Raw genomic sequence first — 13,397 nt, 5'->3', positions numbered from 1 at the left:
TCAGATAGAGTTAGTTCTTAAACATTTATAGGTTAAGGGCTAGTGCAGAAAGGCAGACTCACACATGCATTAGCTCACTGTCGTTGTGCAGATGTTCTTGTTTTACTTGAGGTGTTACAATAGCTGGGTGAGGGATTCCAGTTGTGTGAGGGCCTGGAGGACCAGGAATCATGTGATGTGAAAACCTAAAAGAGAAAACAAAGGGAGGTCTGTAACCCTGCTGAAGACTGGCATCAAACACGTATGACAGCAGCAGGGTGCCCCAAGAATGCAAATGTTACGGAGCTTGCAATGGGAGATAATTCTTCAAGAGAGCATGAAAAATATTTGGCTAAGATTTGTGCATTGTAGCCCGTTTATTGAAGAAAAACAAGCAAACAAACAGATCAGTCTGATTGTAAAGAAGTTATTTTATTACCTTTCAGGCAAACAGTTTTAGCAATGCAAACATGAGGTTTAATGGATGTACTGTTGCGCTGACTAGCAATAAAAATACGCACTTCTTAACCAAAAGCTGTATTTCCACACCAAGATATAAACATTTTCAAAATATCCACCACCAGCCAAGGCAAAGGAGGGAACTGCCATGCAGAAACAAATAAAATGGAAGAGGAGCCTTTTCAAGAAGTCCCTGGTGGCTCTCTGACGAATCTCCTACTTTTCAAGGTAGTTAAGCCAAAAGGTTTTAACATCACTTCACCTAACTCACTATCCTTGCCTGAAATGCTTAAAATAACAATAAATCTTAAAAATACTGCATCCCCCCCTGCATCTGGGGGGATGGAAGGGAGACAATTTTGTCCTAAATAAAGCTTTGTACAAGAAGGAAAATGGAAAAGAAAACCAAAGTACCACTAACTCAGTCATCTCACCCAACTAATCCAGGTCATCCTTGAGGTTACCTGAGACAGATTTTGAAGGTGCTGAGCATTGCAAGGTCAAGTGCAGCAGAAAACCTGCATGCTTCATTTTGTGTTTTATTTTATTTTGGTGGAAAGTACCATTAACATCAGAAGCAAGCTTGCACTACAAAGATTTGCTGAATGAGTGCAGGTTAAGGAATGGCATCCAGCCTCTCCTTTCTCCATTTCTTAGTCCCTTTGCCCTTTTCCTTCATGTCATCAAAATAAAGCAAACACAAAGCCCAGTAACCAAAGCAAGTCATTTTATCATGGAGAAAGAATTGGTTTTCTTCCCGATCACCCTGATAGGCACATGCTTATCATTCCCCTGTAAAGAAGTGAAGGAACAGAGATAAACCAAAGGAGCCCACACAAACAGAAGCAAGAGAACCCATCACTTATCAAGTGGCTTGTCTTAAATCCCCGTGCAAGAGGATGTGTCTTCTACAAGTCACACACAAAAAAAAACACAACCCAAGAATGGTACATTGCAACCTTGTGTACACCAAGCACAGGATGTAGAAGCTGTCTTTAGAGTAAAAGCAAAAAAGCAGAGGAGAGGAGGTCTGGAGTGTGTTGTGGCCAAGTCTCAGTTAGCATTGCTTGCTTGCACTTAGACACAAAGACACAGTGCCTGATTCACACACCAGTACAAACACACTGTGCTGGCATCCCCTGCCATTAGTGGCTTTGGGCTATGAAACACCCACTTGCGAGCAAGTTTCAACACGGAGCGATACCTAAATGATTCAAGACTAATTACCAACAACTTTGAAATTAGAACTACAGAACGCAGACTAGAGTGACAATCCACCTGGTTGCATACTTGTATGAGCAAAACTCAAGGATGCACGCTGTATGTTATATCTAGAAATGAACTAACGACTCATTTCAATTGAAACAGCTCAATTAATTGTTGACAATTCACTGGTGCTCCTAATTGCAGTACTTCAGAGACTGACAAGAAAATGCTGAATGAGACCAGTGTGGGATCCAGGCAAACTGTATATACACAAAATAAGTTAAATAAAAAAATGTGCATAAAGTTTTAGCTGACTGAAAAGCAAGCAAAGGCAGACCAAGATGCAAGCAGAAGAGCAACTTGCCCTCTAATGCCAGCAGTTACTCCCCAGTCAGTCATTCACCTCCTACACCTACCTGGACATGGAAGGGTCGACTGAGAGTGAGGATGGATAGGGCTGCCTGAATCCACTCGAGATGGGATATACAGGCTGACCTTGCCTGAGGTCACAGAAGAAAGGAACCCATCAATCATATGATACGGTATTCAATAGTTACTCTAGAGTTACAAGCACTTGATGGGAACTCACTACCAGTCACAAATAAATAGTAATAGGTAAAACTTTCAAGAGTTCTGCTGTATTCAAAGATAACGAGTACTTGAATGCTTTGGACTTTCTCCCTTGCTTTTGAAAGATTGCCAATCCAGGCTGCCACTGGGGAGGAAAGCAAAACAACCAGTCTTCCTCTCCCAAAGCACAAGTGCACACACACCCCCGCATGCACACTCCTCTGTCTCTATCCCTCTCTCACCTAGTTTTAAAAGCACTGGAATTAGATTTGGTTAACTAGCTCTTAGGAAAGAAGTATCTTATTCCAAACAGTTCTACTGTAGATCAGTGCAAGAACACCAGACTGTGAATTACTAAGCTAATAAAACTGTTCAAAAGGTTTTCTAAGCCTTTGAAAACTTGGGACTCTCCCATTTGCATCTGCTATAGTGAAGTACAAGTGGGCAGCTTTTCTAAGAAAGTGGAAGTTTATTTGATTAGCAAAACCAAAACACAAAACCCAACCACAATCACCTAGAAGCCTACAGCAGCACAAGTCCATCTTAACTACTTCAAGAGCAAACTCTGCAATCCATGCTTATGTGAAATTCTTACCTTATTCTCCCATATATATGGAATATTTTGTCACCAGCCTGTCATTTGGACTCTCTAATTTTTATCATCATCACTGGATTTTGGTTACTTTCAGTTAGCAGTGGTTCAGGTCACAACTACAATTAACACCCTGAAGTAGCATGCTATGATAATGCAAACAAATGCCAGTTCAGCCCAAATACCTGAAATAGCCCAGAAAGATCACTGCACACATCAATCCTATTCAATCAGTTACAAATTGACTGGCAGATCAGTTTTCAAAGGGGAAAAAAAGGGATATTGGTTCAGAATACAGGTTTCACATTTGGATTACATTACTGGAAATGAGCAGTGCTTAAAGGGAAGGGGAAAAAAAAAGGTAAAAGAAAATAGTGGAAGTCTCAGCAGTGCCACTGCACAGAAGGCAGCTGGAAGCTGTACAGCATAAGGGACGGTGGCTATGTCCTGCTGAACGTGTCTTATAATATCAGATCTTGTGTCTCCTTTTTCTTTTCCCTCTTCCATCCCCCCAGCCTCTGTATCAAGAAGCCATTCAGAAATGACTGACCACATCTGGAAAATGCCTGCCAGGAACTGCCTGGTGGTGGAGGTGGAGACTGAGTTGAGCAGCAATGAATGGGGAGGACAGGGTGGGGGGGGATATTATTTTAAAAAACAGGGTCAGATACTTCCGTATTTTAGTTTGGTTTCTGATAATAATTTGCTGCAAAAAGGCATGCGGCACTTCCTGAAAGGTTTGCCAGCAATACAGCATTTCATCATCTTCTGCTCTCTACTTTCTGTGCTTGTCGTCACCTGGATCATGTTCCCCTCCCATAAACACATCAAAAAATACCCCCCCCCCGCATCACTTGGGCACAGACAAGTCACGATACAGATTCAAAAGCACTGAAATTGTTGCAGAGTTTCCTTATTCCCTGCTTCGGCAGCATTGAAGGCAAGTACCTCTCTACCCCAAGTAGACGTGAAGCATCCTGGCAAATCAATTACTCTGAAAATACCATGTGTTTCCTCCTAAAGGAAAATGACACCCTGAGTGGCAGAGAGAGAACCCGAGAGTGCTAGTATTAGCAAGAGCAGCAAAATCTCCCAATGACAGAGGCTTCCCTCCATGTAGAAAGTGTAAAAAGCAGCAACTACAGAAGTTTGTTATCCATTTGGGTGGATTTCCCCCCTCACACACACTTCAAAGTTCTTTCTCACCTCCCCTCCCCTCAGTAATTGCAATTTTGTTTATTAAAAAAATCACATTTAATTCCTTGAGAAGTGTTTTCTGCTATCTTTCCAAATGCCAAGAGCCACAAATCTGAGCCATAAGAAATATATCGACTTCAAAGTGAAATCTACACACTTCAATTTCTGTACGTGTTCAAAACCCAGATTCAATTCATTTCAAAGATCATCATTTTTTGATCTTTTCAACTAAAATAACATAGTAATTTCTTACTGCAGCAACATTCTGATTTTGTAAAGGCTGCAACTGATTCAACAACAGGAAATGGTGTGAACATGAGCCTTTGTCTGAAAAGAAGCTAAAAGATCTTACCAGCCAAGAGGTGGTGTTATCTGTCCAACCCCCCCTGGTGACAAGGGATAGAAGGTAGGGAGATCAGGAGCTGGAGGATGCCTGGACATGCCTGTTAAAGAGCACAGAAGAATGAATGACTTTCCCCTCAGAATACTACATGTGAGCTTCAGTTCACAGCTAACACAGCCAAAGCTGTGATGGAATTAGGGCTCTGGATAAGAACTAACCACCTTCCTGGTTAGTGTTAAAAGCAAAAGGCTACCCGTGTCACCTTTAAAACAATAAATAACTTGCACACAATATTGCAGTTTAAAGTGAAATACTGGAAAAAACAAAGTGGAAGGAGGAAATAAATGTACAGGCCAGTACTGGTGCAAGTTTAGATCTCCTGAAAAGTGCGTTAGGCAATACTGTCCTGCCAATGGTTTCACCAAACCCAGCTGGATCCTGAAGACCTCTTCTAACACAGCATGAAACAAGAAGAAAATAAAGCGTTGTCAAAGAGGCAGCACAGCAGAGCTATTAGATTAGGTAAATTGCTACTTGTACATTTTCACGGGTTCCCTTATGGATTCACAGATTTTGGAAACTTGCTACCATGGAGGATCAGTGGTTAATTAAGAATCATTTTCAGGCCCATAATGGTCACACTTGATATGATTCATTTGGCTTCCAATTGTCACTCCAGTTCCAACTAAGCTCTTCATCAAGTTGACTCCTGTGGGCTCCAAGGTCAATCTGTTTTGCGTTGGTAGTATTTCACGGAAAAATAAGAGTCCCATCAGGAATGATCCATCGGCTCACATTCCCCAGAACACAGAGTCCTACAACTGCAAGAATCACCTCAAGATTAAAGCTAATCCTTGTCCCAAAAGGGTCTGTGGTCTCCATTCTTCACCTAAACCTTGTGCCCCCCGGAGACGTGGAATTACAGTTGCAGAGGCCAGAAAGACATCAGTTTATTTAAATGTGTTTGGGGAAGAGGGGGCTGAAGCAGAAGGAATTGTTAAGTCTACTTCACATGTTCAATCAGCTGCTTTAAAAGGGCATTAAATATTTATGTGGTGACACTCCAAAGGTCCAAGACTGAGTGTGTGCTACCTTGAGACTTGGTTTATAGATTGATGCTACCGATTTATTCCCCACCCCCAGTCTGTATTTAAATCTTCTGAATTTAATTACAAGATTTGAAGAACACCCTTCAGGACTGTGTCCAGGAAAGGACGGGAAAAAATACTGGCAGTGTTACTGTCTCAAAATCGCTTAATGCCCAGACCTGGGACCACAACCTGGCTGAGGATCAGATTTCTGTCCAGCTGTCTTCTCAAAGGTGTTAAAAACCAGCTGGTGGCTGACAGGAGAGGGAACACTTTACGTATCCCTGGGTTTTTATGTGAGAGGGAATGCTCCTTCAGAGCAGTTTAGAGAAAACCAAAACACAACAAGAGCAAAGGTGAAAACCAAGCACAGCATCTCATCTCTAGTGACGGTTGATGCTCCTGGGAGTGCTAACATGACCTGGCCCCTGCCAGACCATGTTCTGCACAGGGAGCTGGGCTGTTCCTTCCCCCAAACCCACATTTCTGACCCAAGGAGACAATGCTGCTCTCTCTGCACTAACACACAGTGATTGTTGCTAGAATAAAACTTCTGGTCCCTTATGAGGGGCTACCCGCTACCTAATGCCCAGCAGGAACACATGCAGCTATTGAAAAGCCAATGCTCTCCAGAGCAAGTTCTTGTGCATGAGAGGGTTAAGGAAAACATAAAGGGAGGGGGGAGAAGGGGGAGAAAGAAGAAGGGGAAAGAAAGAAGTGACCACCTTCAGCAAGGCAGTGGCTGTGTGTCCATTCCAAAGTGCCTGAGGTGCAAGGAGCAGTGCTGCAGGCAGGGGGATTTTGGTGAGAGGAAGGCACCCTGGCATCAGGGCTAGGGTGCCAGGGCAGTGCCTCATTCCAGACCCACAGTGGGAGGTGAGGACAGAAACAATGGTTGGAGGTATTTGGCAGAGGACCCAAGGGAAATAAAAAAATCCTCTCTTTGCAGCAACTGGGGCCACTTCACTGGAGCTGCTCCCACACGCCAGCGGCGAAGAAGCGGGGAGTCTGGAAGGACCACACACATCAAGGAGACAGCCACAGCCACAACCAGAAGTCTCCATCCCACATTATCCATCCCCATCTTCACTAGACACTGAGCAAAGGAATCAAAAGCCCCTTCAGGAACACCAGAGGGACACAAGCTTGGCACCAGAGATACCCCTGACTGGCCCCAGGCAGAGCCCCTTGCCAGGCTTGGAGACCTTCAGGAGTGGGGATGTGAGTGGTGGCATGCACTGGGGCTGGGCAAGGGAGAGGGTGAGAAAGGGCAGAAGAGACGAAAACCATCAGAAAAAACAAACCAAGTGTCCAGTTTGGGCCTGCAGGACAGGAAGGACAAACGTAGGCCGGGGTAAAGGCAAAGAACATTGGTGCAGGGGGGCAAACCCATCATGCAGTAGGTGAAAACCTCTTGAGCTCATGAACTGCAGCAGTGGGGTGTGCCCCAGACACTGCAGCCAGCTTGGGCAAGAGGTGGAAATCCCTTTCTCTAATGTGCAGCACCCCTGGGATTTCAAGGAGTGAGCATGAATAGCCATCCTTCTCCTCGGCACTTACTTAAACAAAGGAGGAAGACAAATGAGGACAGGACATCTCCATTTGCTTCTTCCAACTCTGAAAATTATATTACACATGTATTTACAGGCCAGGCTTTCCAGGCAGAGTAGGTTTTTTTTTTCATTCTCCCTCCCTAAAAACCCCCAACAAACTAACCAACAAAAAGCAAAACACACAGACAGCCACAAGGCCATGGTATCTTCTGAATGTAGCCCATGTTATTATCTGCATAGGAAGGCCAAAATAAGAACCAGGGCATTCAGGGAAAGTCAGAACTAAAAAAAGCCTCTTTCCTCAGTCATGGTGGCTGGAAACCACTCCAGAAAAATGGGACAACTGTGCATGTGGATGTGTGCCCAGGTAAAGCAGAGCTTCATGATCTTGTCAACTAGGTGTCACGCCATGTGGTGGGACATGCAAGTGCTGGAAGAGGCAGGGAGAGACACCCTCCAGGACCAGTCTTGCCACCAACAGACTTCACATCCATGCACAGATGTCCCAACTACAGTAAATGCCTCTGTAAACCCTCTGCTCCTTCTCCTTCCCTCTTGGCTACCAGCTCTCCTGCGTAAGCTTTTCCTCCTCAGGCTCTAACCCAAACCCCAGCTAAGACCCATGCCAACCAGGGTCAGTCAGTCCTCCCCTTGCACCTCCCCAACAACCATCATGTTCCCTTCCTGCTCCTCCTTAGTATTGCCTAACAAGCACACCCTCCCCAGAAAACCCCTGGGCTCACCAGGGCAAGAGCTCTCAGCACAGGCTGGGCTTGGCACCTTGGAGGCTGCTTCCCCAGGGGCCTGAAGACCAACCTGGAGAGGGGCTGGCCTGACATGCCAAGTTGAGGATCTATGGAGCTTTGTTTGGTGGTGAGGCACCGGAATGGGCTGCCCAAAGAAGCTGTAAATGCTCCATCCCTGGAGGTGTTCAAGGCCAGGCTGGACAGAGCCTTGGGTGACATGGTCTAGTGGGAGGTGTCCCTGCCCATGGCAGGGGGGTTAGAACTAGATGATCTTAAGGTCCTTTCCAACCCAAAACAATCTATGATTCTACGACTGACGTTTCTGCGTCTACACACTGCAAGCCTTGGGCACCACAGAGGATGGTAAGGACTGGCTGCTGCTTGTTGAGATTTTAAAAGATTTTGATGAGTAAAGCAAGCCCGAATTATCACATTCAAGACAGCAAGATTTAAACAGCCAAGTTAAATATCAGCATCATGTCAGAATCACCATCTCTGAAAGCAGGCACACACACCTGGAACCCTCCCTCTAAACTGCTACAATAAAAGCTCTATCAATCAGCAGCACGAGGGCACAGACCACTCTGCACCCCCACCACACTGGCAGAGGACAGGCTCACCTTGTTTGGAGTTGACGTCAGAGGGGATGTGAGATGGGTGCGACCCTGGGGAAAAGTGCTCATCGCTGTAGGTGATAAGAGGGGTGAGAGGGTGAACCGCATGAGAAGGCTGTACCACTGGCACCTTGTTTGACTGCAAGAGAAGAAGGAAATTAAACTGTGTCAGCGAGGTTGGGCTTTCTGCATTAAAAAAACCATCCAAACAACCAACAAACACTCCCAAAATGCAATTTTACATATCTGCATTACTGAAAGCAGAGGGAACAGATGGACAGAGATGACACTGGGGCTGGCGGATGGCAACCAGGTTTGCTGCTAGAATCAGCATCCTGGAACCACTGGCACCTGAGGAGGGATGAGGGCACTGAGGAAGTGTGTAGAAATGGGCAGGGGCCGGGAACAGGAGGAAAGGCATTTGGAAGAAAGGGAAACGGGGTGGGGGAAGCATTGGACAGAGAGCCATAGGGCGGGAGGAGCACCACACCGCACACCAAGGGCTGTGAAAGAAGGTTGGCAAAGCCAGCAGCAGTGCTGAAGAAACCCTTTGGTTGTGGGATCAGCCTTAAAAATACCCAAAGGTTTAAAGTGCAGGTTTGCCATATCTTCATCCTTAAGAGCAACATGAGCTTCATCATCTTCACTCCTCCTCTCCACTGCTTTCTTGCACGGTCACTGCACAGCACAGCGGGAACAAGCCCCCACCATTCCCAAAGAGTATGGTGTTTTTTTTCCCGTACAATTTTACAAACTCTGGTTGAAATCTCTTGGTCTGTTTATCACATAACTGGAAAAACACCCTTAAAAGCCTGACTTCACACATAAGCAGCTGGCAGTGGCCTTAGGGCGGTCAGTTAGGGAGGAGACCCTCTGAACACCCAGGGACAGCTGGGAGGCCTCTCGCCACATCATGCCAAGGGGCAATCAAAGCACTACAAATGCCCAAGAGGGTCCCAAAACGGGTGCTGTAAGGAGATGTCCATTCAGGCCAATACGCACACTTCCCATCAGCATTTCCTGCAGAGGTACAGGGGAGGGGTCACTCAGCATGACGGAGGGATACCACCCAAAATCACACTCTTTGATCAAAGCTGCAAGACAAGAGGACTTGTTTGTCCCCACAAAATGCTGCTGTATTAACACTACTTGAAACACAAGCTGTTCTTCCCATGGTGGAACAAGCCATGGCAATGGTGCCAACGTGTAACAGGAACTCCTCATTTGTACCCCAGCAGTCTAATCTGCCCCTAGCAAAATTAATTATGGCACAAAAAGGTGTTAATTAAAATCTAAAGGGGGGGACAAAAAAAAGTTGTCCTTCAGACAGAAATGCTGATAAAACTCAGGAAGGACAGCCTGTCAAATATAAGGAATTAAGAAAACAAATCAAGAGCCCAATGAAATTCGTTTTCTTTGAGTTCACTACCGAAATCCCAGCATAAACAGATGTAAGGACAATACTCCCAAGTACAAACCTGGGATTTTTCTGGACTTCTGGAATCAGAAGGGTTACTAAATGGACAATTCAATTTATTGTTAAGGCCGGTAGGAGTAGAGGAAAGGGAGCAAATGGGAACCAGTGCAGCATTTTCTGCTTGCCTTAGTTTCCAGAGCACCACCTTAAGGAACTTGCATTAGCAGGCAGTATCTTCTTAATGTCTGACCTATCCCTCCAGTCATACAGCTCAGAATCTGGTGCCATGAATTTTTGCTAAATTATGCTATCCTTGCTCTCCTCTTAATTTTACGGTTTTCAACACAGATTTGCTTTCCTGTGGGAAAGAGATAAGAACCTGAGGATTTTAATTTAAGCTTCGGCCTTGTCTTATATTTTGCAAGATGGAGAGAGAAAGCGGCGCTCGTAGGTGTTTTAAAGCCAACAAGCATTAGGTCCATTTTTGTGACCAAATAATAAAAGCAATATGAATTCTCAATAATATCTGTTAGTTGAGTTGTAAAGGGGATAGCTCAGATGGCTGTTCATCTTCCTTGTCTCTATAAATTCAACAAAAAACACATGCCAACAAATTTCATATGATTTACAAATCAGGCCTTAGTCTTTCACTACAAGGCTTGAGGGCCAGCCCACCATTCAGCAATTGCTTTATCAACAATAAACTATATATTAGGAATCAAGATCAAGCAATAGATGTATTTAGGTCACACACACGCAGCTGCTAATCAGCATTAATTTCTCGGAATTTAGTAATTAACATTCTGTATTATGTTGGATGCAATTGTCATGCACGCCCCTGGTATCAGGGTTACTCGCTTTCAGACATCATCCGTTTGTACTTTGAGCAAGCCAATCCCCATGCCCCCTCGCTCGCCAGCATCCTGGAGATTTTATTTTCTTTTCTAATTCTCAGCACCTTATCCCCTAAGCCCACGGCAGCGGCTTTCAACGGGCGAAGGAACCGTGAGAAGTCAGGAGAAAAGCAAACCGCTTGTCAGCAGGCTTAAAATTAACATATAAACGGGGTGCATCTCCATTAAGAGCATTTGGGGGTCTGCAGAGCCAGAAATGGGGGGAAAATAGTAACAATAAATAATATTAATAATAACAACATCAATAACAACAATCATTATAATAATCTCTCCCCCACTGCCTGTCCCACACCGCTTTGGGAGGACCTATGGAGCTCCGGCAGCTAAATTCTGCTGGCCACCCAGGTCTGCCTCCAAACAGGGGCACAGGCTGAGCCTTTCCTTTCCCTGTGGTCCCACCAAGATGACCACAGGGATTGATGGGGAGAAAACACAAGGCAACATGTGCAGAATGAAACCAGGATGAGAAAGGCCTGATGACATGTTTTGCAAATGCCCTACAGACTAAATCAGTTCTGTTATGTCACCTGCCCTACACATCAACCCAGGCAGGTTGTCTGGGCCCTCCTCCCAGAGAGGGTTCAGGGCAGGAGACCAAGATCCTGTATGCAGACCTGGATACCCATCTCGTTGCCCTCCCACCCGGAGGCCAGGGTCAGGGGAGGAGCAGACTGACTCCACACATACCATCTGGTCCCATGGGTGCCTGTACCCTTCACCCTTGGGATATCTGGACTAGGAACAATGCTGAAGCTCCTTCTAGCACCTACTACTCACAACAGGCATTACTGCCCCAAAGGCTTTTCAGGGCTGCACGACACAGCCAAATCCTACCTCTCACTGAGGTACAAGAAAGTGCTGATTAGACTCCTACTGCAGCCCAGTGTCTTTGCCCATAGACTTCCTCCTCCCCCCACAAACATGCCATCCCTACTACGTATTTCCCTAATCCTCTGAAAATGGTGCATACACCTGCAGAAACACTTGAGCAACTGACAGAGACCTGAACCCAGGGATCACCAGTCTGGGTCAGCGTGATCTCCACGCAGGAGGAACTTGGTCCCCCATGCTTCGCTCAGCACCTGCTAACCAAGCCATCAACCACTACCACTCTCCCTGGCACACTGGTGACATTTACCTTTAAGATAGGCATGGATTGCCAAGCACCTTTTCTCCTCCACACAACCTTAAAATCTTCTGAGAAACCCAATCGGTCTACATGCCTTCAACAAGACAGTTACATAATTAGCCATTGTCCTACATAAGATTCTTCAATATTTCGGTATAAAAATTATCCCCATCCACTGAAACATAGTATTTTGGTACCTAAGTAACTTCTAGAAACATACAGCCTAGCTCAAGATTTGCCATTTGGAAAAAATAAATAACTAAAAATGAAGACCTGCAGGTTACAAACCTGAAGACCTTCTGTTACACTATAAGGCACCTTGTCATGCACAACTCACAGTCTGTTATGACATTAAATGTTAATGACAAAGGCATCACCTGAGCCAGCTCAAAGGGACAATTGCTCACAAGTGACCAAACCTTGGTGGCCTCCTTCTCAGAGGCTGCTGGCCCATGAGGGATCCAGTCCCACTGCACAGCCTATGGCAGCATAGAATCACAGAATGGTGTGAGTTGGAAAGGACCTTAAGATCATCTATTTCCAACCCTCCTGCCATGTGCAGGGACAAATCCTCTAGGAACTCACTTGCTCATGGGACCTCTCTTTAGCCCTCCTTGGGCACTTCTGTTTGGATGTTTGCTCATCAGTTTGGCCTTCACGGTCGGTATCTTTTGTTTGTCCCTAGCATGTGCTCAGATGGAGGTGAGGCAGCACAGGCAGGGAACAGTCCCCAGCAGGGACACCAATAGGGCAACCAGGCAGAGCTGGGCAAATACACATATGATAGAAACAGCAATTATTTGGCCAGTTAATGGTAGGATGCTATATCCCTAATGAAACGATGGTGAGCCAAGGGTAAGAGCTTGCAGGGAAGAGGACCCTGACAGAGCAATCGGCACTTCCAGCAGGCACTTCACCATGCACTGGACACTGCTTTAAAAGTATTGCTGTGTTACAACAGGGCAGAAAAAAACACCCAAGTTGGTACAAGAGCAAATGTTTCCATTGCAAACCACAGTCATGGTCTGCAAATGGTAAAGCTTGAACTGTACTCAGGCATTTGGTGCAGGGCAAGGATAGGGAGAAGAAATCCCCCAGCCATGGCATTGGCATAGCTGCTGCCGTGCGGTTGGGTAACCCCTGAAGTACTCTGTGTGGCAACGCTGTACCTGGATTTACAGAGCTACTCACCGTTTTAAACATGCGCCTCGGCTCTCACCTGAGAAGTACGCTTTGAGACAGTTCAAATTAATCTCTGGTGATTCGATGGCAAACCCCGGCATATTGGATTTGGCCTGAATTCAGGAAATTTTCCCTCATTTTTAAATGTTTCTGAAGAAAAACAAAACTACTACCAGCAAAACACAGAACTCAAACCCTCCTCCAAACACCAGCTAACGCGTCAGAGAAGGCCTGCACCTGTAAGGTATCCTGTATGCAACAAGCGTGCAAAAACTATAAAAAGCCTGAGACAGCAACGGCAAAAATGCCTGTAGGTCAGAGCCGGGTGAGGCGGGCAGCTGGGAGCTCCCACTGGAGCTGGGGGACCATTTGTTCCAGCTGCTGCACAGAGAAAGATATTAAATTAAC

At 45.6% G+C, this 13,397-nt stretch overlaps 1 protein-coding gene across 6 annotated transcripts in view; it reads right to left on the bottom strand.

Annotated features, from left to right (window-relative positions):
* The window catches only part of LEF1 (lymphoid enhancer binding factor 1), a 69,798-nt gene that overhangs the window by 19,628 nt on the left and 36,773 nt on the right, over positions 1–13,397 (bottom strand). For 4 of the 6 annotated variants that reach the window (XM_062636673.1, XM_062636670.1, XM_062636669.1 and 1 more), the window contains 4 exons: positions 8,354–8,486; positions 4,356–4,446; positions 2,061–2,144; positions 63–185 (listed from right to left, as the gene is read on the bottom strand). In XM_062636673.1, the coding sequence (XP_062492657.1) occupies positions 63–185; positions 2,061–2,144; positions 4,356–4,446; positions 8,354–8,486 (431 nt within the window). The remainder of the gene's footprint in view (positions 1–62; positions 186–2,060; positions 2,145–4,355; positions 4,447–8,353; positions 8,487–13,397) is intronic. The other 2 variants (XM_062636672.1, XM_062636671.1) reach the window with 1 other exon arrangement.

Source organism: Pezoporus occidentalis, unplaced genomic scaffold, assembly GCF_034315485.1.
Source record: "Pezoporus occidentalis ecotype Australia unplaced genomic scaffold, CSIRO_AGI_Poc_V1 ctg49, whole genome shotgun sequence".
In the NCBI taxonomy this organism is placed as follows: Eukaryota; Metazoa; Chordata; class Aves; order Psittaciformes; family Psittacidae; genus Pezoporus; species Pezoporus occidentalis.
The sequence above is the reverse complement of the archived record's forward strand: the minus strand, read 5'-3'. Positions and strand labels throughout refer to the sequence as shown.